This window comes from Canis lupus, chromosome 6 (assembly GCF_011100685.1).
Source record: "Canis lupus familiaris isolate Mischka breed German Shepherd chromosome 6, alternate assembly UU_Cfam_GSD_1.0, whole genome shotgun sequence".
NCBI classification, from domain to species: Eukaryota; Metazoa; Chordata; class Mammalia; order Carnivora; family Canidae; genus Canis; species Canis lupus.
Window position 1 is genome coordinate 40,355,841 of NC_049227.1, and position 20,341 is coordinate 40,376,181.

At 68.3% G+C, this 20,341-nt stretch overlaps 5 protein-coding genes across 24 annotated transcripts; 2 read left to right on the top strand and 3 right to left on the bottom strand.

Moving 5' to 3' along the window:
* The first annotated feature begins 2,049 nt into the window (after positions 1-2,049).
* Positions 2,050-6,470, top strand: WDR24 (WD repeat domain 24). 3 transcript variants are annotated; one of them, XM_038540896.1, is made up of 9 exons: positions 2,050-2,618; positions 3,134-3,397; positions 3,499-3,676; positions 3,816-4,488; positions 5,032-5,150; positions 5,227-5,348; positions 5,441-5,545; positions 5,882-5,964; positions 6,054-6,470. In XM_038540896.1, exons 1-9 carry the CDS (start codon positions 2,138-2,140, stop codon positions 6,405-6,407), a joined length of 2,379 nt encoding a protein of 792 aa, XP_038396824.1. In that variant the 5' UTR covers positions 2,050-2,137; the 3' UTR covers positions 6,408-6,470. The 3 variants fall into 3 exon arrangements, with proteins under 3 accessions (XP_038396824.1, XP_038396823.1, XP_038396825.1); XM_038540895.1 differs by having other exon boundaries at positions 2,055-2,618; positions 5,624-5,964; XM_038540897.1 differs by lacking the exon at positions 3,134-3,397 and having other exon boundaries at positions 2,060-2,618; positions 5,624-5,964.
* A 35-nt stretch (positions 6,471-6,505) lies between these two features.
* JMJD8 (jumonji domain containing 8) lies at positions 6,506-9,277 on the top strand. Of its 8 annotated transcripts, XM_038540902.1 has the most exons (10): positions 6,664-6,773; positions 6,859-6,957; positions 7,060-7,108; positions 7,188-7,284; positions 7,370-7,438; positions 7,534-7,653; positions 7,739-7,806; positions 7,882-8,016; positions 8,091-8,171; positions 8,703-9,277. In XM_038540902.1, exons 1-9 carry the CDS (start codon positions 6,679-6,681, stop codon positions 8,169-8,171), a joined length of 813 nt encoding a protein of 270 aa, XP_038396830.1. In that variant the 5' UTR covers positions 6,664-6,678; the 3' UTR covers positions 8,703-9,277. The 8 variants fall into 8 exon arrangements, 7 of the variants coding, with proteins under 7 accessions (XP_038396832.1, XP_038396830.1, XP_038396828.1 ...); XM_038540904.1 differs by lacking the exon at positions 7,188-7,284 and having other exon boundaries at positions 6,506-6,773; positions 7,332-7,438; XM_038540900.1 differs by having other exon boundaries at positions 6,859-7,108; positions 8,091-8,187.
* STUB1 (STIP1 homology and U-box containing protein 1) lies at positions 8,218-10,622 on the bottom strand. The gene is made up of 7 exons (XM_038540905.1): positions 10,351-10,622; positions 9,596-9,794; positions 9,338-9,503; positions 9,041-9,128; positions 8,866-8,922; positions 8,669-8,785; positions 8,218-8,591 (listed from the first exon to the last, which is right to left on the bottom strand). Exons 1-7 carry the CDS (start codon positions 10,507-10,509, stop codon positions 8,466-8,468), a joined length of 912 nt encoding a protein of 303 aa, XP_038396833.1. The 5' UTR covers positions 10,510-10,622; the 3' UTR covers positions 8,218-8,465.
* A 1,078-nt stretch (positions 10,623-11,700) lies between these two features.
* On the bottom strand, positions 11,701-14,132 carry RHBDL1 (rhomboid like 1). Of its 3 annotated transcripts, none has more exons than XM_038538888.1 (8): positions 14,005-14,132; positions 13,551-13,712; positions 13,123-13,347; positions 12,899-13,047; positions 12,695-12,807; positions 12,520-12,620; positions 12,379-12,439; positions 11,701-12,292 (listed from the first exon to the last, which is right to left on the bottom strand). In XM_038538888.1, the coding sequence occupies exons 1-8, from the start codon at positions 14,041-14,043 to the stop codon at positions 12,021-12,023; spliced, it is 1,122 nt and encodes a 373-aa protein (XP_038394816.1). In that variant the 5' UTR covers positions 14,044-14,132; the 3' UTR covers positions 11,701-12,020. The 3 variants fall into 3 exon arrangements, with proteins under 3 accessions (XP_038394816.1, XP_038394817.1, XP_038394818.1); XM_038538889.1 differs by having other exon boundaries at positions 13,551-13,709; positions 14,005-14,131; XM_038538890.1 differs by lacking the exon at positions 13,551-13,712 and having other exon boundaries at positions 14,005-14,128.
* A 1,328-nt stretch (positions 14,133-15,460) lies between these two features.
* Positions 15,461-20,299, bottom strand: RHOT2 (ras homolog family member T2). 9 transcript variants are annotated; one of them, XM_038540914.1, is made up of 19 exons: positions 20,152-20,298; positions 19,875-19,933; positions 19,720-19,801; positions 19,605-19,648; positions 19,087-19,140; positions 18,752-18,804; positions 18,569-18,677; positions 18,346-18,480; positions 18,167-18,265; positions 17,960-18,068; positions 17,757-17,877; positions 17,473-17,557; positions 17,246-17,388; positions 17,070-17,170; positions 16,861-16,991; positions 16,704-16,784; positions 16,501-16,623; positions 16,194-16,396; positions 15,461-15,996 (listed from the first exon to the last, which is right to left on the bottom strand). In XM_038540914.1, the coding sequence occupies exons 1-19, from the start codon at positions 20,186-20,188 to the stop codon at positions 15,870-15,872; spliced, it is 1,896 nt and encodes a 631-aa protein (XP_038396842.1). In that variant the 5' UTR covers positions 20,189-20,298; the 3' UTR covers positions 15,461-15,869. The 9 variants fall into 9 exon arrangements, with proteins under 9 accessions (XP_038396842.1, XP_038396843.1, XP_038396845.1 ...); XM_038540915.1 differs by having other exon boundaries at positions 18,346-18,447; positions 20,152-20,297; XM_038540917.1 differs by lacking the exons at positions 18,167-18,265; positions 18,752-18,804 and having other exon boundaries at positions 17,960-18,166; positions 18,346-18,447; positions 20,152-20,299.
* Between the last annotated feature and the right edge of the window lie 42 nt (positions 20,300-20,341).

Here is a 20,341-nt window from a genome sequence, read left to right on the forward strand (position 1 = left end):
GGAATCCCTGCCCTGAGAGGCTTGTGCACCTCGGAGCTCAGCAGACCTACTGGTTCCTTCCGCCACAGAGGCGGGGGCCGCCTACCCGACTGGAACCAGCAGTGACCGACACCGAAGGTCCCTGACCCTCCACTGCTTATGGGGGATGTAGATGATACTAAAGTCATCCATGTAACGTTAACCTCCAGAGCCTGGGGAACCCAGTCAGTGAAGCGTGTGCCTCTGGCTCAGGCCATGGTCCCGAAGTCCTGGGCTCCAGCTGGTAGCCTGCTTCCCCCCCCCCCGGTCCCCGCTTGTGCGCACCTGCTCTCTCTCAAGTAAATCAAGTCTTTAAAAACAAAAGTCTTCGAGCAACGCTATCTAGGATCTAGCTGACCCTCCAGAAGGGCAAGGATGGGTGCTGTCGGTGCGACGGGGACAGCCTAGGCGAGCAGCAGGGACGCCCTAACCTCCTAACGCACAGCGAGGACAGGAGGAGGACGGACAGGCGGAGGACACAGGCGGAGGATGGACAGGCGGAGGACAGACAGGCGGAGGTCAGACAGGCGGAGGACGGACAGAGTGAGGACAGGTGGAGGACAGACAGGCGGAGGACGTACAGGCGGAGGACAGACAGGTGGAGGACGGACAGGCCGGGGACGGACAGGCCGGTGATGGACAGGTCGGGGATGGACAGGCGGGTGACGGACAGGCCGGTGACGGACAGGCTGGTGACAGACAGGCGGGGGACGGACAGGCGGAGGATGGACAGTCAGAGGACAGACAGGCGGAGGACGGACAGTCCGAGGACGGACAGAGTGAGGACAGGTGGAGAATGGACAGGTGGAGGACGGACAGGCCGGGGATGGACAGGCGGAGGACACACAGGCGGAGGACGGACAGGCGGGGGACAGACAGGCGGAGAACAGACAGGCCGGGGGCAGACAGGCCGGTGATGGACAGGCGGGGGACGGACAGGCCAGTGATGGACAGGCCGGGGACGGACAGGCGGGGGACAGACAGGCCGGGGACGGACAGGCGGGGGACGGACAGGCCGGGGACGGACAGGCCGAGGACGGACAGGCCAGTGATGGACAGGCCGGGGACGGACAGGCGGGGGACGGACAAGCGGGGGACGGACAGGCGGGGGACAGACAGAATGAGGACAGGCGGATGACGGACAGGTGGAGGACGGACAGGCGGGGGACGGACAGGCCGGGGACGGACAGGCGGGGATGGACAGTCGGAGGACACACAGGCGGAGGACCGACAGTCCGAGGACCGACAGAGTGAGGACAGGTGGAGGACAGACAGGTGGGGGACAGACAGGCGGAGGACGCACAGGCGGGGGACGGACAGGCGGGGGACGGACAGGTGGAGGACGGACAGAGTGAGGACAGGCGGAGGACGGACAGGCGGGGGACGGGCAGGCGGGGGACGGACAGGCCGGAAACCGACAGGCGGAGGACGGACAGGCCGACCGAGGACAAGCTGCCACCCAGGCCGGGAGGCAGGCGCAGCCCTACGGGGGCTGTGACCCGGCGGCTCCCCGTCAGCTCGGTGACGACGGGCGCGCTTTGACAACCCGGCGGCGGGCCGGGGGGGCTGGTTCGCCGAGCGGCGGGAACCGGGTACCGGGGGCCGGGGGCGGGGGCCCGCGGCGGCGACTGCAGGGGCGGGGCCTGCCGGGGGACACGCGGGCACCCGCGGTGGGACTGTGCGGCGGGAGGGGCCGCCTTGCCTCGCCTCGCCGGGACCGCCCCGCCCCTCCCCCAGCGCCGCTCCCGGCCCGGAACCTTCGTGCCGCGGGCCCCGCTTCTGCCGGGAGGCCGGCGGGGGGGCCACTTCCGGCTCGCGGAGCTGCTTCCGGCGCGGCGCTTCCGGTCGGGCGGCCCGGCACTTTTGGGAAATGGTTGTGGAGCCGGCGGCGGCAGGGGCTCGTCCGACCCGCTGGCCTGGCGCCCGCGACCTCCGCTCCCCGCGTGCGGCCCCCTGGCTCTCCCCGCAGGCCCCGGCGCGCCCTGTGCGGGCGCCACGTCGCGTCCTCGAGGGGCGTGAGCGGCCGGGGGACCCCTGAGCACCGGGCCGCGGGGCCCATGCCCCCCCCCCGACTGAGCTGCCGGGGAGCTCGGGGCGCACAGGCCTCGGCCGAGCAGCCATGGAGAAGATGTCCCGGGTGAGCACGGCCCTGGGCGGCGGCGCGCTGACCGGCCGCACCATGCACTGCCACCTGGACGCTCCGGCCAACGCCATCAGCGTGTGCAGAGACGCGGCCCAGGTGGTGGTGGCCGGCCGCAGCATCTTCAAGATCTACGCCATCGAGGACGAGCAGTTCGTGGAGAAGCTGAACCTGCGTGTGGGCCGCAAGCCCTCGCTCAACCTGAGCTGCGCGGACGTCGTCTGGCACCAGATGGATGAGAACCTGCTGGCCACGGCGGCCACCAACGGCGTGGTGGTCACCTGGAACCTGGGCCGGCCGTCGCGCAACAAGCAGGACCAGCTGTTCACAGAGCACAAGCGCACGGTGAACAAAGTCTGCTTCCACCCCACCGAGGCACACGTGCTGCTCAGCGGTTCCCAGGATGGCTTCATGAAGTGCTTCGACCTCCGCAGGAAGGACTCCGTGAGCACCTTCTCGGGTGAGCCCTGCAGGCGACCTCGTGTGCCCCAGACGGCCTGGGACGAGCCCGGGAGCGGCGCGGGGCGTGCGCGCGGGTCAGCAGGGCGGGCGGGCGGGCACCAGCGGCAGGACCACCCGGCTGCAGGAAGCGCACCAGGAAGGCTGGGGGTTTGGGCGGGGGGGGGGGGGGGGGGGGGGGTGCCTGTCCTCACACTTCTTTTCCCAGCAGCCCAAGCTCCTCCACAGCTGGGCTCGAGCCCCTGATCCCTTGTCCAACTTGAAGAGACCAAACGGAGCATAGCCTGGAAGCCTCAGACCTGGGGGCCTCCTGAGGCTGGCGCTGAGCTACTTGTGCTGTGGGAAAGATGGAGGCCTCGAGGGTGCTCGGTGTGCTGGTCCCGGGGCTGGGGGTGGGGGACACGGACCTTTAAGGTGTGCGGTCCCGTGGGGCTGACCCAGCAGCACCAGTGCAAGCTGGAGGGATGGAGCAGAAGCCGGGGCAGCCTCACCCGGACCTCCCTGGGCCTCCCTCAGAGGAGTGCGTACAGCTGAGCGCAGCCAGCTTCCTGTGTGCTCAGTGCCCCGAAGCCCCGCCGCAGCTCTGCAAGGACCAACATCAGATGCGTGATCCAGGGGAAACCGAGGTCCACATTACGGGTTCACAAACCACGCGATGCCTGGCATCCTGCCCCTGGCCTATCGACCACATCTCTGTGAGGCCTCTCCCCACCACCCCGCCAGGCAGGCTCAGGGGTGTCCACGCCACCTTGGAGGCCTCCCCGTCTGGACCACGGGCAGGCATGTGACATTAGTCCACAGTCATTGCAAGGCTCCACCCTTGGCTGCTCTCTCTGCTGGAGCCCCCTCACCCTCTCCCTCCATCGACGTCCTCTCCACAGGCCAGTCTGAGAGCGTGCGTGATGTCCAGTTCAGCATCCGGGACTACTTCACCTTCGCCTCCACCTTTGAGAATGGCAACGTGCAGCTCTGGGACATTCGCCGGCCTGACCGCTGTGAGAGGATGTTCACGGCCCACAACGGGCCTGTCTTCTGCTGCGACTGGCACCCTGAGGACAGGTGTGGCGTGGGGTGGGGGCACAGGCAGCAGGGTGGGATGGGTGGGCTCATGGGGGGGCTGCCTCCAGACCTGTGAGGCAGAGTGGGGAGGCCTCCCACCCCCGGAGAGGATACTGAGGGTTTCACTGACTTATTGTAGGGGCTGGCTGGCCACAGGTGGGCGTGACAAGATGGTGAAGGTCTGGGACATGACCACGCACCGTGCCAAGGAGGTGCACTGTGTGCAAACCATTGCCTCAGTGGCCCGCGTCAAGTGGCGGCCTGAGTGCCGCCACCACCTGGCCACCTGCTCCATGATGGTGGACCATAACATCTACGTGTGGGACGTGCGCCGGCCTTTCGTCCCAGCTGCCATGTTTGAGGAGCACCGAGATGTCACAACAGGCATTGCTTGGCGTCACCCACACGACCCCTCCTTCCTGCTCTCTGGCTCTAAGGACAGCACGCTGTGCCAGCACCTGTTCCGTGACGCCAGCCAGCCTGTTGAGCGCGCCAACCCCGAGGGCCTCTGCTATGGTCTCTTTGGGGACCTGGCCTTTGCTGCCAAGGAGAGCCTAGTGGCCACCGAGTCTGGGCGCAAGCCCTATGCTGGTGATCGGCGCCACCCCATCTTCTTCAAGCGTAAACTGGACCCTTCCGAGCCTTTCGTGGGCCTCGCGTCCAGTGCCCTCAGTGTCTTTGAGATAGAGCCTGGCAGTGGCAGCATGAGCTGGTTCGTGGACACCGCCGAACGTTATGCCCTGGCTGGCCGGCCTCTGGCTGAGCTCTGTGACCACAATGCGAAAGTGGCTCGGGAGCTTGGCCGCAACCAGGTAGGCAGTGTGGCCTGAGAGGGTCCCAGGACCTGTGACCTTGGGGGCTCCCCCAACTGCTATACCCGGACCCTGCCCTGTGTTTACCGCTCAGCATGGCGGCTGCCACCACCAGCCACCACCCTGGTAACCGAGGATACCCGCTGGCCTGGAGCGGACCCGATGGCGGTGCATCCTTAGGGTGCAGGTCTGGGGGGTTAGTGTTCCAGCCCCGCTTGTGGCTCATTTTTGCTTTTGGATTTTTCAAGATGTCTGATCCTGCAGAGGTCGACATGGCTTTTCTCATTGTTTTCCTGGGACCACAGACCGATTTGCATGTTGACTGCCTCCAGTTTCTGCTTCTGCTTATCCCCTCGTAGGATCGAGACTAGGATTTTTGTCTTTGGCACAGGCTTCAGTTCCCCAGCTGGAGTGGGCCAGTACATTGGGTGCTTGGGGCAGCAGAACCTGACAGTTTGTGGTTCCATCCAGGTGGGAGTGGAGGGTGCTAGATGGGGTGCCAGGGACCCAGGCCCCCGGTGAGTGCCTGGCATCCTCCCCTAGGTAGCACAGACCTGGACCATGCTGAGGATCATCTACTGTAGCCCTGGCCTGGCGTCTGCCACCAACCTCAACCACAGCGTGGGCAAGGGCAGCTCTTGCGGCTTGCCACTCATGAACAGGTAGCCATCTGGGGTGGCTCCGCCCTAAGGGTGGGCTGTTGGAGCCCATCTACCCACTGGCCTTCCCTGCCCCCAGTTTCAACCTGAAGGATATGGCGCCAGGGTTGGGCAGTGAGACCAGACTGGACCGTAGCAAGGGTGACACACGGAGCGACACAGTGCTGCTGGACTCCTCAGCCACACTCCTCACCAATGAGGGTAGGCTGCGGGGGTGGACAGGGCACTGGTGGGAGTAGGGCTGGGGCCTCCCAGAATCAGCTCCTCTGGAACACCCTTTCCCCTATGGGCAGATAACGAAGAGACAGAGGGCAGCGACGTGCCTGCGGATTATCTGCTGGGTGACGTGGAGGGCGAAGAGGACGAGCTGTACCTGTTGGAGCCAGAACATGCACATGGTGAGTGGGCGCTGGGGAAGTGGGGTTGGGAGGTGGGGCGGGAGGCTCAGACCCTGCCTTCCCTGACCCTGCCTTCAGCGGAGGAGCCCGAGTACGTGCTGCCGCAGGAGGCCTTCCCGCTACGCCATGAGATTGTGGACACTCCGCCGGGGCCCGAGCACCTGCAGGACAAGGCTGACTCGCCCCACGTCAGCGGCAGTGAGGCTGATGCAGCCTCCATGGTGCCCGTGGACTCCTCCTTCTCGCTCATCTCCGTCTCGCACGCGCTCTACGACAGCCGCCTGCCGCCCGACTTCTTCAGCGCCCTGGTGTGTGACATGCTGCGCTTCTATGCAGAGCAGGGTGACGTGCAGATGGCCGTGTCCGTGCTCATCGTGCTGGGCGAACGAGTGCGCAAGGACATCGACGAGCAGACCCAGGTGGGTGAGTGGGTCTGGGGAGGGCGTCCCTGCCACCCCAGGGCCGCCGGCGCACTGACCTCCGGCCTCCTTCCCTCCCGCCGCCCCAGGAGCACTGGTACACGTCCTACATCGACTTGCTGCAGCGCTTCTGCCTCTGGAACGTGTCCAACCAGGTGGTGAAGCTCAGCACCAGCCGCGCCATCAGCTGCCTCAACCAGGCGTCCACCACCCTGCATGTCAACTGCAGCCACTGCAAGCGGCCCATGAGCAGCCGCGGCTGGGTCTGTGACCGCTGCCACCGCTGCGCCAGTATGTGCGCCGTGTGCCACCACGTGGTCAAGGGGCTGTTCGTGTGGTGCCAGGGCTGCAGTCACGGCGGCCACCTGCAGCACATCATGAAGTGGCTGGAGGGCAGCTCGCACTGCCCGGCGGGCTGCGGCCACCTGTGCGAGTACTCCTGACCGCCGCGGGCGGGAGGCGCTGGGCGTGGGGACCGAATAAAGGAAGCAGGAGCCGCAGTGTGAGGCCGCCCGTCACACGCGTCACCCGCGCGTGCGCTCGTGCCGCCAGCTCGATGCTGGGCGGCTCCGCTGGGTGGGCGGTGTCGTCGCCATGGGAACCCGCGGCGGCCGCTCCGCCTTCCGGGGCGGGCCAAAGGAGCTGCTTCCGGGGCGGGCCGGGCGCTGTTGCCACGACAACGAAGCTCCCGGCAGGCTTTGCGGCGGCGGGCTCATGGCGCCGGGGGCGCGGCCACTGCTGCTGTTGGCGGTCTGGACGCTGGCGGCGCCGGTGCTGCGCGGCGCCGGGGACACGGGCGACGGAGGGTGGTGAGCGGCGCGGGCGGGCGGCCGGGACCCGCGGGCGGCCGGCCGGGTTGGGGGGGCGGCGGGGCGCTGACGGCCGTGCCCGTAGGCAGAGGCGCGGGCCCGGGGCCCCGGCCGCCGTGGCGGAGGAAGAGCGCTGCGCCGTGGAGCGCCGGGCGGACCTCAGCTACGCCGAGTTCGTGCAGCAGTACGTGCAGCCCCCACACCCGCCTCCCGCCCCGGCCCCTCCGCCCGGCCCCCGCGCCCCTCCCCCGAGCCGGTGCGACCCGCTGCGGCCCCGCCCCTCCAGGTACGCCTTCTCCAGGCCCGTCATCCTGCAGCGGCTCACGGACAACTCGGTGAGTGCAGCGCCCCGCCCGGCCTCTCCACCCGCGCCGGCCCGCCCTTGAATCTTCTCCCCACCCCACCCCACCCCAGCGCTTCCGGGCCCTGTGCTCCCGAGAACGGCTGCTGGCCTCGTTCGGGGACAGCGTGGTCCGGCTGAGCACCGCCAATACCTATTCCTACCGGAAAGGTGAGCTGCCGCGCGCCGCCGCCCCACCTGCTTGCCGGCACTTGCAGGCGGTCTCGGCCAGTCCTGACCAGGCCCTTTCCTACAGTGGACCTGCCCTTCCAGGACTACGTGGAGCACCTACTGCACCCCCAAGACCCTAGCTCCCTGGGCAACGGTGAGTAACACCTGGTTGGCCGTGGGCTGGGCTGGGGGCATGTGGACAAGCACAGGTGCTGAGACCCGGGCGCCTCCTATATTCTGTGTTGGCAGACACCTTGTACTTCTTCGGGGACAACGATTTCAGCGAATGGGCCTCACTCTTCCAGCACTACTCCCCGCCTCCGTTTAGTCTGCTAGGTACCACTGCTGCCTACAGCTTTGGAATCGCAGGTGGGTACCCTGCACGTGGCATGCCGGAGGAAGGGGATGCGCCAGGTGGGGTTGCGTCAGCAAGTGCTCCTAACTGACCCCACAGGAGCTGGTTCTGGGGTGCCCTTCCACTGGCACGGGCCCGGGTTCTCAGAGGTGATCTACGGCCGCAAGGTCAGCACGGGCCGGGGCTGCGGCTTGGGGCTTACTGCCTGCCAACATGGAGTGACGGGCTGATCTCACCCTCAGCGCTGGTTCCTGTATCCCCCTGAGAAGACACCTGAGTTCCACCCCAACAAAACCACACTGGCCTGGCTTCAGGACGTGTACCCAACCCTGGCACCATCTGAGAGGCCCCTGGAGTGCACCGTGCAGGCTGGTGAGGTCAGTAGGTGGCAGGAAGGGGTCAGGCTGGATCACACGCCACCAGCTAATCCTTGTGCCCCACCCTCCACCAGGTGCTGTATTTCCCTGACCGGTGGTGGCATGCTACGCTCAACCTGGACACCAGTGTTTTTATCTCTACTTTCCTCGGCTAGGTAGAGTGGGCGGCTGGTGAGCCCAGCACACACCAGCACACACCCCTATAGTGCTCACAGGTTTTATTACAGGACAGTGGTGGCAGCAGCCCACCCTCACCTGCTGTTTCTGGCCCAGAAGGGGGTGGAGGTGGGGCTCATGGTCCAGCAGCAGAACTGATGAGGGTGGGATAAGGGACACCAGGGCAGGGATCTAGGGACACAAACTATGTACAGGAACTGGGAGCTACTGCCCCAAAGCCCACCTGGGCCAGGGTACTAGGCAAGGCAGGCAGCTCTGGCACTCGCCTGGCCTCAGTAGTCCTCCACCCAGCCGTTCTCGGAGATGAATGCATCAATGACCTCTTTCATGGCCAGGTTGGGGATGAGCTGTTCCTGGGTCAGGGGGCTCCGGGTGACAGGGTCAAAGTGGCCCACACGCTGCAGTGTGCAGTGACAGCAGGTCAGAAAGTGCTCAGTGGTTACGGGCCCTGCTCCCCACTCTTGTTGGCTCTCACCTGCAGGTGTTCCTCAATGTCCTTGCGGTCGTAGGTGATGCCACTAGGCGTGATGCACGGCTCCCGCATAAGCTCGAAGCTGATCTTGCCACACAGGTAGTCCGGGATGTCTCGCTTCTGTGGCACATGGAGTCAGGTCAGGCACCAGGATGGGGACCCGGCTCCGATTCCTGCTACCCAGAGGACAGACAGCTTACCTTTCTCTTCTCGTCCACCTGGGAGAAAAGCTCATCCATGTCTGCTAAGTACTTGTCCTGCGGAGAACCAAGCAGCTACGCGTGGGCCAAATGCCCCTTCCCCCTCCCCCGGGCACCCTCCAGTCACAGGCACGCAAACACGCACACATCCACACGTGGGCTGGGGCACCCTCACGTGCTTGGCCTCGATGCAGGCCTGCTGGGCCCGGACGTGGCCATCATCCTCATCACCCTCGTGGTTCCGCTGGCATTCTTCTAGCTCCCTGGGGGTCGACCAGGAGCTAGTCAGGAATGGGTCTGGCCAGAAGAGATCACACTCCACCCCAACCTCAGGCTTGTTCAGGTCTCTCTTCCCTCCAACTGCTCGCCAGTGCTGGCCTTCAATAAACACTTGTGTTCTTGACTCAGTTAACCCCAGAGTGCTGCCTTGGGGGTGGGTGGGGCCCTGGAGCCTGCCGCTACCACAGCCCACCTCTCCCGCTCGGCCACAATAAGCCGAGTGAGGTAGGAGTGCAGCTCATTCTCCTGGTGGATGCGCCGCTCCTCGATGCTGTTCCAACGCTTCTTCTTGGCGATGCGCAGAGCACTAGGGATATCATCCCCGAAGTTGAGCCGCTGCTCCTTGGCAAGGTTGTAGGCTGGGGGAACAGGGGCTTCAGGTCACCTTCTGGCCAGTCCATCCACCTGGTCCCAGGCGCCCCCGCCGTCCCCTGACAACCTGTAGGCCCACCTCGCTGCAGGTTGGCGATGGCCTCATCATAGCTCTCCATCTCTAGCTGGCACTGCCCCAGGAAGAAGTGTGCCTTCACAGACTGCCCGTCCAGTTCCAGAGCCCGCCGGCAGTCAGCCAGGGCCTGCTCATGCTGCTGCATCTTCAGATAGCACAACGCCCGGTTGGTGTAGTACACGGCCACCAGAGGATTCCGGGTCTGGGGACCAAGGCCAGGCCAGCCAGCATGAGGGAAAAAGCTCCGTGGGCCCTGTCCTAGGCCCTGTCCTGGTCTGGGAGCCCGTAGCTAAAATCCAGACACTAGAAATTTCTCAGCTTGGAAGCCTCTGCTCAGCTAGGGCTGTAGAGTGAACTCCCGGTCCTCAGGCCTGCGCTAGCCCACCCTCTCGGGGCTCCCAGGAGGTTTTGTAAAGGTGAGGTTCCCGGACCTGAGGAGAGCCCCAGCTTCGGGCCTGGGCTTCTCAAGGGACAGGAACCCTGGTCCCGGCCTGGGGCCTCGAGCACCCCTCAAGCTCCCACCCGCCCCTCCAGCAACCAGCACTGGCTCGAGAACCGCGCGGCCTTGGCTCGACTGGAACATGATCAGCACCGAGTTCTCGGGGCCCAAACGCCCCCGCGGGCGAACCAAGACCGCCCCGAGGGTCCGGCGGGAGCGGCGGGGCAGGGGCTCCGGGGAGGACGCGGGGCCGCGAGCCGGGCCCCGCCCACTCCCCCGCCCGGACGCCGGCCCCCTCCCCCGGCGCGGGCGCACTCACGATGGCGCGGCCGTAGCAGGCCGCCGCCTCCGGGTACTTGCGGCCCACGAAGAGCCGGTTGCCCTGCTCCTTGAGCTCCTGCGCGCTCGGGCTCTTTTCGGGGCTTCCGCCGCCGGCGCCCAGCCGCGCGCCGCCCTCCTTCTCCTCCTTGCCCTTCATAGCGCCGCGCGGCACAGCCCGGGCTTCGCTCCCAGGCTCCGCGTCTGGCCCGCCCTGCGCCCGCAGCCCGAGCCCGCAGCCCGAGCCCGCGATCCGCTCGGGCCCGGTCCAGCGATCCGCCACCGGAACTTCCGGCCGCGCGGGGCGGGGCCAGCGGCACGGGCGGGGGCGCGCCTGCGTCCGACGGGCCGCGGAGGCAAGGGGGGGCGGGACCGACTGGGCGCATGCGCTCGAGGGAACGCGACCCGCGACGTCGGACGTCCGGGACAGCGACAAGCGCGGCCCCGCCCCGCCGAGGCCCCGCCCCGCCTAGGCCCCGCCCCGCCGAGGCCCCGCCCCGCGCGGACTAGGCGGCCGCCGGCTGGCTGCGCGGCCGTGGGGCCTTGAGGGCCGCGGGGCTGCGGTCCTGGCGCCGCACGGGGAGGTGCCGCGGCCGCCAGGGACGGCTGGAAGCTCTGGAGCGGTGGCAGGACGGCCGAACCCCGCTGCCCGAGGCTCCGTCGCCGCCCTCCCCAGGCCCCAGAGGGCTCCCCGCGGCCACCGGGGGCGGAGCGGAGGAGCACGTGGCCGCCGGCGTGGAAGCGGGGGGCGGGGCTCCGGGTGAGGTTCCCCCACCCACCCCGCCCAGCCCACCTCGGCCCGGCCGGTGAGTGTCGTCGCCTGCCGGGGGGCCCGTGGCCGTGACCCCGGGGGTGCGCGGGAGCCGCCTGCCCAGACGCTGGCGAGGCTCGAGCCCCGGCTGCAGGAGCTCCGAGGCCGCCGCGCGCCCGCCGCCCGCGGCCCTGGGGAGGCGGGGTGCATGCGGCAGGCAGAGCCGGCCCGAGCGCCGCATGGCCTGGGCCCGGGCCCCCGCCCCCCTCTGTCCCCGCCCGGGCGGGACCTCAGGCCCGGGACCCCTCCCCGCGTGGGACCCGCCCCAGCCTGGCCACCCGCAAGGACACCGCGCCGGCCCAGAAGCGCAGAGAAGCCAGGCTGGCTGAACCCTGCTGGGCCCGGGCCACAGGGTTCTCGGAGGGCGGGCGACCGGCTGGGCTGCAGTCTCCGCTGCCTGTGAGGACCCCAGCTCCTCGCACACCCGCCACACGCGCACGCCTGGTTTGGGTGCAGGGAGCACCGGGAGAGCTTGGGCTGCCGTGCGAGGGCCGGGCGGGCCCCTGGGGCCAGCCCCCAGAGCCCACTGCAGCCACCTCCTGCTGTGTAAAATATTTATTCATTCTCCAAAAAGGCTCAGACCGCAAGTTGTGGGGGAGAGGCAGGGGCAGGGTCTCCCTAGGGCCACACTTGGGGACCTCCACTGCCTGGCCAGGCAGTCCTATGTCCCCAGGCCTGGGAGGGGGTGGCCAGGGCTGATGTAAGGCTTGGCCTGGACTCAGTGGGCTGCGAGGGCCACCTGCCCCTACGGAGGAGAAGCAGTCTCAAGGTGTACATTCACAGAGGGCAGATGTGCAGGCTCGCCTGGCAGCCAGCCCACACACACCAGTGCCCTGACCCATGGGGCCCTGGGGAGCCCATCAGGGTGGTGGAGGGATGTGGGCGCCTAGCAGGTCGTAGGCGAAGACGTTCCAGAAGATGGCAAAGAGCAGGAAGGTGCCATATGCGAGCAGCACCACCCACCAGCCACACTGGTCCCGCAGGCGTTCCTCATAGCTGCGCAGGATTGTCAGGCCCATGCTGACTCCTACCACTGCACCTGCCAGGTGTGCCATGAAGCTGGGCTGGGGGCCGGAGGCAGGCAGTGGCGGGGAAAAACGGAGCCACACGGCCCGGCCCACTTCAGAACTCACTGCAGAGAAAGGTGGCAGGTGGGCAGGTGGGAGGCACTCTGGCCTGAGGCTGAGGCCCCTCTCAGCCCCCTGACCCCGTACTTACTGCACACCAAGGCCAGCACCATCCTCAGCAGCTTGTAGGGACACCTCATCCCAGCCCAGTTCTGATGGGGCGCGAGACACAGGCTGTGAGGCAGGCCTTATGGGCCCCTCCCCACACCCGCCCCGCTGTCTGCCCTATTACCATGACGACGTTGGCCAGGTGTGCGGAGCACAGGGCGTAGACCCCACCAGAGCCCCCCACCACAGGGGCCCGCATGTCGGTAATGGAGACAGTCAGGGAGCCTGTGTGAGCAAAAGGAGAGCCGTGAGCAGGAGGCTCGCCGGTGCAGTGGCCGGGGGGCGTGTGCCTGCCTTACCTGCCAGCACCCCGGCCAGGTAGAGCAGGCTGATGCGGAGCAGGCCGTGCACCATCTCCAGGGGCACCCCGATCATCAGCTGCAGGAGCGCGTTGAAGCCCAGCTGCTCCAGGCTGGCCATGTGGGTGTAAACAGATGTGAGGTTGGTGGCGGCGGACCACCAGCCCTACCCGACGGGGACACCAGAGGCGGGCCCCCGCTCACCCAACGTGCATGAACATGTAGGTGAGGAAGCGCCAGGCTCGAGCGCGGTGGCCGGGGTGGTACACCAGGGGGCTCTTCATGTACTCGGGGTGGTAGGTCTGCAGCACCCACTTGTTGAGACGAGCCCCATAGCACAGGAACACGATGATCTGGGGGAGAGGGGCGTTAGGGCTGGGCTGGGCCGGGCGCGGGGAGGCTCCGGGGTGGCGGGCGGGTAGGCACACCTGGGCAAGGGTGACTGAGGCCATGAACACGGGGGGCGGGCAGCTGCGGTGCCGGTAGAAGTACCAGTGGCGGTCCACTTCTCGGGGCAGGATCTCGTAGGCAACGTAGCGCACGAACCGCTTGTAGACACCCAGGCCCGGCTGGTCCAGCAGCCCGGCCCGGGGCAGCGCCCTCTGTCCGTTGGCGATGGCCCGCTTAAAGCTGCTCGAGCGTTTACTGCTGATCTGGGGGGGCGCTAAGCATGGGCCACCGTGCTCCCTGCGCCCCGAGCCACCCTGCCCCCTTGCTACCCCCCCCTGCTCCTGGTGGAGGCTGAGTCCCCGCCCCCGTCCACACCCCTCCCAGGTGGGAAGGGCAGGCGTGGGGGCTGCCTGCCCACCCGCTCGGCCGGGCCCCTACCCTGCCGTCCACCCACTGTGGCACTGACCAGGTCCACCAGCTCCTGGTAGCAGACCTGGCCCCGCTCGTTACTCTGGGCCAAGGCCACCAGCATGTCCAGCTTGGCCGGGTCCAGGGGCAGCTCATGGCTGTGCACCAGGCCGGTGAAGGTGTCCGCACCGATGAAACCTGTGTGCTCAGGGTCCAGCTGCTGGGGTCGGGGGGCGGCCATCGGCCAAGGCTTGAGGTGGGGCGGCCTCGGGGCCGGGCCAGCAGAGGGGCGGGCTCCCAGCTCCCTGGGCCAGGCCTCCGTACCCGCGGGTCCCGGGCTCCCGCTCCACCGCTCCTCGGCCTCCCCACCTCCTTCCCGCCCTGCGCATCCTCCGGGCGGGCAGGCTCCCTCCCTCCTCTGCGTCCCCAGCCGCGGCCGCCCTCTCCCGGAGCGTCAGGCAGGGGAGCAGGGGCCCCAGGTCTCCCGGTGGTGCCCCCCGCCCCCCACGCACCTGCTCCTGGATAAGCTGCAGCAGCGAGCTCCTGTCCATAGAGCCAGGCTGGGCCGGGCCGGGCCGGGGTCGGCGGCGGCCGGAAGGGGCTGCTCTGCGGACGACGCCGCTCCGCCCCGGCCCGCCCGCTCCGCCGGCGCGCGTCACGGAGCCACAGCCGCCCGCCCCCGCGCGCTCGCCGCCGCCGCCGCCCCCCCCCACGCGCGGCCGGGACACGCGCGCGCTCTGCCTGCGGACGCGCCCCGGGAGGGAACAGCTCAGTCCTCGCCTACCGTTTGGGGCTGAGGCTGCTCGGTCGCGCGGCTGGGGAAACTGAGTCACGGGGCAGCCCCCCCCCCCCCATCCCTCCCCGCCCCTCACCCTGGGGCTTCAAAGCCGCCTCCCTGGGGTGACCTGGCCACCGCGCCGCCTGCGACCCTGCTCTGCCCAGCATTCCCTGAAGGTGCCAGCTTGCCCGTGGGGCTCGCGTGTCTGGCCGTGGCAGGAAAGCCCCACGGTCCCACCACGGGGACAAGGCCAGCCAACAGGGCCGATCACAGGGGGCGGGGAGTCCCTTGGTGCAGCTGACCCTGCTCAGTCCACAGCACCCCACACCCAGGCTGCAGACCCCCACTCCCAAGCCAGTGCTGCACGGTGGGACTTGCAGCCGTGGATGCCCCCGTGTGGGTGCAGACCCTAAGGCCCAGGCCACGGCTGGGATGTGCCATCCTAGCGGTCCCTCCAAATCCTGATGCCATGGGCAACCCTCCCGCGACTGAGCGGGCGGTCTCCCCAAAGCAGGTGAGAACCGCACCTGTGCGGCAAGGGCCAGCAGGGCTGGTAGGGACAGTGGGGGAGACGCCAGAGTCCCCCAGGCCCTCTGCCTTGGCCCAGCATCCCCAGCCTCCTGCCAAGAGCATGTTGGGGCCTGGGAGAGACCTGGGGGACACCGGCTGATCCATGGCAGGGAGGGGGCACCCCGCCACACGGCAGGCTGTCTGCTCCAGCCTCCGGGACACCCACCAAGTAGACACCCGGGCGCCAAGTGAAGGGACGCGGGGACAGGAAGGGCTGCGGCTCTGGTCAGGCTGTGAGGGAGAGCCAGGGCATGTTTCTCAGGCCGTGGCCAACCCTGCACAGCAGCAGCAGCCCCACACAAGTCCCAGATGCTCGAGTCCCAGACTCCCCCTCCTCCCCACCTCAGGCCGGCTACTGGGATGCTGAGGTCTGGGGTGGGACGGGGGGGTGGTGGGGGGGGGTGGGGGGTGCAGAGGCGGGGCAGCCATCGGGAGGGTCTCCATCAGAGCCCCTCAGGCCAGCATGAGGCCTGATGGGTACAGAGGCTTCCAGACGGCTGCTGGCCCACGAGGGACATCTCAGAAGGGGACTCAGGCCTACAGGACACACATGGGGCTCAGGAGCGGGCGTCTCAGCCCGTGTCAGTGGACTCAAGAAAAGTCGTCTTCAGAAAACAGGATCCCAGGTGTGAAAGACAAGTTTAATGAGGAGACCCGACCTTGGGTCTTCGTGACGGGAACCCATGTCCAAACCAGGGAGGATGGAGGCCACCCCCACCTTTGGCCCAGAGTCCTATCCTGAGTCCCCGAGTCCCCCTGGCTATTGGGACCAGAGAAGTGGAGCCCTGAGAATACCTGGGCCTAGGGTCACCGGCTTCCTCGCCATGACCCCAGTCCCTCCAACACGTGATCCCCGAAGCGGGTAACGCCTGGCATGTGCAGCTGGGTAGGACGCGTGCTGCGGAGACCTGGGGGACTGCACTTGGGGCTCGGGCAGGGCGGTGGGCAGTATCCCCAGAAGGAAGTTCCGACACAAGGAAGGCCCCCTCGAGCAGGTGCCCCAATACCAGCACCCGGGGGCCTGAGGCCTCATCGGCTCTTCACCAGGGCCCTGTAGAGCGAGATGCTGAGGACGGCAGTGACCGCAAACCCAACGGCCCCCAGGGTCACCCGCAGCCAGAAGGAGGTGGCGTGTAGCTCCCCATGAGCCAGGTGTCTGCAGGAGAGAGCGGCGGCTGGACGACCCGGGGATGCCGCCACAGCACCCACCGTCTGCGAAGCCCCAGAGCCCGGGGCCACGGGGGACCAGGCCCGCCCGATACCTGCGGGACCCCAGTCCCAACACCACAGTTGTCCCGCCCTCCCCGTGACAAGGACTAGGGTTCCCTGGGAGGGGGCCACGCCGGTACCCACGGGAAGGCAGCCATGGTGGCGAGCCGGGTGAAGACGGCAGCGCTGAGCCCGGCTGGGCCCACCCGGGAGAAGGCGGCAGGGGCGGGCAGCCGGTGTCTGCGGCAGAACTCAGCGGGCGCCAGGCCAGGGGGCGTGCTGCCCGCGGGCAGGTCCGCCTTGGAGGAGACGATGAGGCAGGGGGTCTGTCCGTCCATGTAGTGGCGCTGCAGCGGGGCGGGCGTGTGAGGGCGGGAGGGGAGGGTGCGGGGAGGGGGGGGGGGTGGCTGGGGGTGTGTACTGCCCCGGGGCCCGGGTGGGGCAGGCTTGCCTTATAGACGCGGGCGCAGAGTGCGAAGGAGCCGGGGTCGCTGCTATCGAACATCAAGCAGGCCACGTCACAGGCGGCATCGGGCGCGGGCGCCAGCAGGCTGTCTGCACTCACCTCGCACAGCTAGACAGAGGCTGGCCTCAGGGCAGGCTCGGGGCCGCCCCCGCATGACCAGGGCTGCCCCCAGGGACCCCAGCACTCACGATGAGATACTTCTCCTGTCCGTTGACCTGTACCGTGTTGATGGCGTAGATGGGGCGTTCCTCCGCAAGCTCTCTGCCGTCCTGCGGCGGGGGATGCAGCTGCCTGACCCTTGCACACCGATGCTGCCCACAGCTCCCACCCTCCGCAGATGCTCACCCCTAGGCCGCAGCCGAGGAAGGCCTGCAGGAAGGCGGACTTGCCCACTCCGCGGGCTCCCACCACCTTGCACAGGAGAACGTTCCTCTGCGTCTGCCCCTTCTCCTGGTCCAGCCTCTTCTCTCGAGTGACTGTGGACGGCAGCCGGGGCAAGCGTGACCCAGGGCGCTGCTGGCAGGGGTGGGCTCAGGGCGAGGGCGGGCGCGCACCTGTGATGGCGTGGGCCTGGGAGTCTTGCTCGCAGAGAGTGGGGTAGCCCAGGTAACCCAGGTGCTCGAGGCAGCGCCGGACGTCCAAGTAGGTCACCAAGCTGGGGGCAGGAGGGGCGCGGGGTCACCATGCGGCCGGCACAGGCAGCGTCCCTGCGGGCACGCACCAAACTCACGTCCACTGGCAGAGGTATCCATGTAGAGACAGCCTGCCGGCCTCGGTGCAGACCTCCCGGGGCAGCCGGGGGCCCCAGGGGGCAGCAGGGAACACGCTGAACAGGCTCTCCAGCTCCGCAGGCGAGAGGCTGCCGTCACGGTCCTGCGGGCACAGGGGCTGCTGTGACGTGTGCCCGGGGGCTGGCAGGACTGCAGCGGTGCCCAGTGGTGCTCACGACCCCCTTACCCGGTCGTGCTTCTCAAACACCCTCTGCACAAACTGGTAGCCAAAGTGGTTGAGCTCGGTGCTGCAGCCGGGGGGCACGTGGAGCCTGTGGGGACACAGGGTGTCCCGGGCCCGCCAGGTGCGCCCGCCCCCCGCACAGCCCCGCAGCCGAGCAGCCCCGCAGGGGGCCCACAGGAAGGCGCTGGGCCAGGGAGCCGTCTGCTCAGCCACCGCCCCACCCTGACCTCCCTACACAATGAGGCCCCAAGGGGAGAGGCTGAGCCCGGGGTGCCCCCCCCACTCACGGCGGGACCAGGTAGTCAGGGGTGAGCTCCAGCGTGTCTCCATAGCCGAAGCGCCGCAGGATGGTCCACGTGGTCTCATGGCGACCACGCTGGATGAACAGCATGTTCAAGAAAAGAAAGCCTGTGGCGAGAGAGGCGGGAAGGCGGGTAGCACTGGGCACGGCGACCCCCTCCCAGGGCACCGGCAGGGCACCAGCACGCACCGTCCAGGGTCAGCCGGTTGTCGCGCACCCCTCCAGCCACGTTCTTGCGCACCACCATCTTCACGTCCTCCAGGGCCTGCGGGGCCAGGGGGTGCCCGAAGCAGGATTTCTGCCCCCGAGGGAAAGTGGCCATCAGCCAGCCCCTCAGTGACTGCTCGGTGTCACCAGGACACCCGAGACCGTGTCCCCGAGGGATGGGGGCCGCACCTGGAAAGTGTTGAGCTCCTCGTCACTGAGCGCCTGGTCTAGATCCCGGTCCGAGAGCCTGAAGATGCGTGTGAGGGCTTGGGCACATGCGGGCCTCAGCTGCAGGGACAGCCGGCTCAGCACGTCCCCGCTGCACCACCCCCGCCAGCCCGGCTGCCTCGCCGGCGCCTGCTGCCCACCTGCTTGGCCTCGGGGTCGTAGAGCGGGGCCGTGGGGTGCAGCACCGCCTTCTGTGCATAGTAGAACAGCTCCGAGATGTTCCTCAGGTTCTTGGCAGAGCACTGGTGGCCGTGGAGACAGACCCACAGGTGTGCCTGGTACCACAGATGTCAAAGGGGCCTCCCCAGAAGATGCAGGCCCTCCGAGATGGCACCTGCCTCGCAGCCCCGCCCACCCACTCACCTCCACGCAGGTCTCGATCTCTGGGAACTGGCTCATGATGGGCAGCACAGCCTCCATTGAGCTCCCGGGCCGCAGGTCTGACTTGTTGCCCACCAAGATGATGGGGACTCTAGGGGGAGAGGTCCATGGTCACCGTGGCTGGAGGGGCTGGCAGGGGGCACCCACCTGGGCCCCGCCTGTTACCTGGGGCCCCTGTCAGTCTCCCCATTCACCAGGGGGATCCATTTGGTTCGGATCTGAAAAGCAAGGGTCAGCCTGCTGTCCCCCAGGTCGTCCTGGAACTCACACCTGGACACGGGGAGGCCTGGGCCCCAAGCAACAAAATCACAGATGCTGGGAACGGGGCCACACGGAACGAACAGTCAGCAGGGCACGGCATGTGACTGAGACCTGAGGGCTTCAGACTTCTAAGCGTCCGCGCCCGGGGCTGGCTCAGCCTGGGTCAGCGAAGGCCCGTCCACAGTTCGCAAAGGACGACACGGAGCTGCGTGCCAGCACCGAGGACCCAGGCGCCTCACCTTCTCAATGGTAGCCTCCTCAGATACGTCGTACACCACGCAGACCACGTTTGCCTGTGGGAATGGGAGAAGCTTGACGTGACCACAGGTTCCTGCTCCACGGCGGCCTTGACTGGGCTGGGATCCTGACCCCCGAACCCGGCAGTGCTGCGGAGTCCCCTGGGAGGCTGAGGACAGACCGCCCCCACCACGAGCCTGACACCCCAGCCCCAGCTCTGGGTCCCCGGGCTGCTTCGGGTACGGTGACAACTTGGGCAGCGACGAGGACATCCCCACGAGGCACGACGGTGTGCAGAAGGCCGCCCTGGGTAGTGGTGGCCTCGACCCGCCCATTCCTCCAGGGAACAGGTGCAAAGGGGACCCGCAGGCCTGGTCAGGGCGGCGCGGGAGGACTGGGTGCAGAGCCCATTAGCGGCCAAGGTGATGCGCACCCAGACTGCTCCCCAAGGTGTAGAGAGGGGCAGCAGGCGCGCGGGGCCAAGGGGGGGGCCGCGGGCAGGGCAGGGGCGCAGCCTCACCTTGAGGATCTCTGCCCGGAGCTCCTCGGCTGTCTGCTCCGCTTCTGCGGAGGGAGGAACAGCTGACCGCGGCTGCCGCCACCTCACCCTCCCTACCCGCGCGGCGCCGCTCTACCTGAGTAATCCACGATGTGCGTGGGCACCTTCTCCGGGGTGACGTCTGCGGGAATGGTGATCTCCTCCGCGCGGGGCGGGACCTGCGGGGACCCGCGTCAGGGCGGCCGCGCGCCCCGGCACTGACCCCGACGGCCGCCCGCGCTGCGCTCTCACCTCCGCCGGGAACTCCTCGCCCACCAGCGACAGGATCAGCGACGTCTTCCCCACCTGGGCTGCGCGGGGCGGCGCGGTCAGCGGCGGACACCGGCGCCCGCCCCCCCCGCGCTCAGGCCCGCGACCCCGGACCCCGAACCTCGACCCCGGACCTCGATCCCCCCACCGGACCCCGACCCCGGACCTTGACCCCCCCCCCCACCGGACCCCGGATCCCGCCCCCAGACCCCGACCTCGACCCGGGATCCCGACGCCCCCGCCCCGCCCCGGCGCCTACCCTCGCCCAGGAGCAAAATGCGAACGTCCCGCTTCATAGCGGCCGCACGGACCCCCGCCCCGGTCCCGACCCCGGTCCCGACCCCGACCCAGCTCCGACAATTGCCCTCCCACTCGCCCGCGCTTCCGGCCTCCGATCGCACTTCCGGCCCCGGCTTGCGGAGCCACACTGACGAGCCGGGCGGGCCAGA

Bases quoted from the DNA above. Each gene is read 5' to 3' on its own strand.
- WDR24 (XM_038540895.1), top strand. From the start codon at position 2,138: ATGGAGAAGATGTCCCGGGTGAGCACGGCCCTGGGCGGCGGCGCGCTG. The intron at 3,398-3,498 runs GCATGTGACATT...TCCTCTCCACAG, and splicing joins CCCGTCTGGACCACGGGCAG to GCCAGTCTGAGAGCGTGCGT. The intron at 4,489-5,031 runs GTAGGCAGTGTG...ATCCTCCCCTAG, and splicing joins GGGAGCTTGGCCGCAACCAG to GTAGCACAGACCTGGACCAT.
- RHOT2 (XM_038540914.1), bottom strand. From the start codon at position 20,188: ATGAAGCGGGACGTTCGCATTTTGCTCCTGGGCGAGG. The intron at 19,802-19,874 runs GTGAGAGCGCAG...GGGTCCCCGCAG, and splicing joins GCGAGGAGTTCCCGGCGGAG to GTCCCGCCCCGCGCGGAGGA. The intron at 15,997-16,193 runs GTGGGTACCGGC...TCTCTCCTGCAG, and splicing joins GCCACCATGGCTGCCTTCCC to ACACCTGGCTCATGGGGAGC.
- JMJD8 (XM_038540900.1), top strand. From the start codon at position 6,679: ATGGCGCCGGGGGCGCGGCCACTGCTGCTGTTGGCGGTCTGGACGCTG. The intron at 7,285-7,369 runs GTGAGCTGCCGC...CCTTTCCTACAG, and splicing joins TACCTATTCCTACCGGAAAG to TGGACCTGCCCTTCCAGGAC. The intron at 8,017-8,090 runs GTCAGTAGGTGG...ACCCTCCACCAG, and splicing joins GCACCGTGCAGGCTGGTGAG to GTGCTGTATTTCCCTGACCG.
- STUB1 (XM_038540905.1), bottom strand. From the start codon at position 10,509: ATGAAGGGCAAGGAGGAGAAGGAGGGCGGCGCGCGGCTGGGCGCCGGC. The intron at 9,795-10,350 runs GTGAGTGCGCCC...CTTGGTCCCCAG, and splicing joins CCTGCTACGGCCGCGCCATC to ACCCGGAATCCTCTGGTGGC. The intron at 8,923-9,040 runs GTGAGGGTGCCC...GGTTCTCCGCAG, and splicing joins CCTGCATCGAGGCCAAGCAC to GACAAGTACTTAGCAGACAT.
- RHBDL1 (XM_038538888.1), bottom strand. From the start codon at position 14,043: ATGGACAGGAGCTCGCTGCTGCAGCTTATCCAGGAGCAG. The intron at 12,621-12,694 runs GTAAGGCAGGCA...TTGCTCACACAG, and splicing joins CCTGGCCGGGGTGCTGGCAG to GCTCCCTGACTGTCTCCATT. The intron at 12,293-12,378 runs GTAAGTACGGGG...CTTTCTCTGCAG, and splicing joins GGTGCTGGCCTTGGTGTGCA to TGAGTTCTGAAGTGGGCCGG.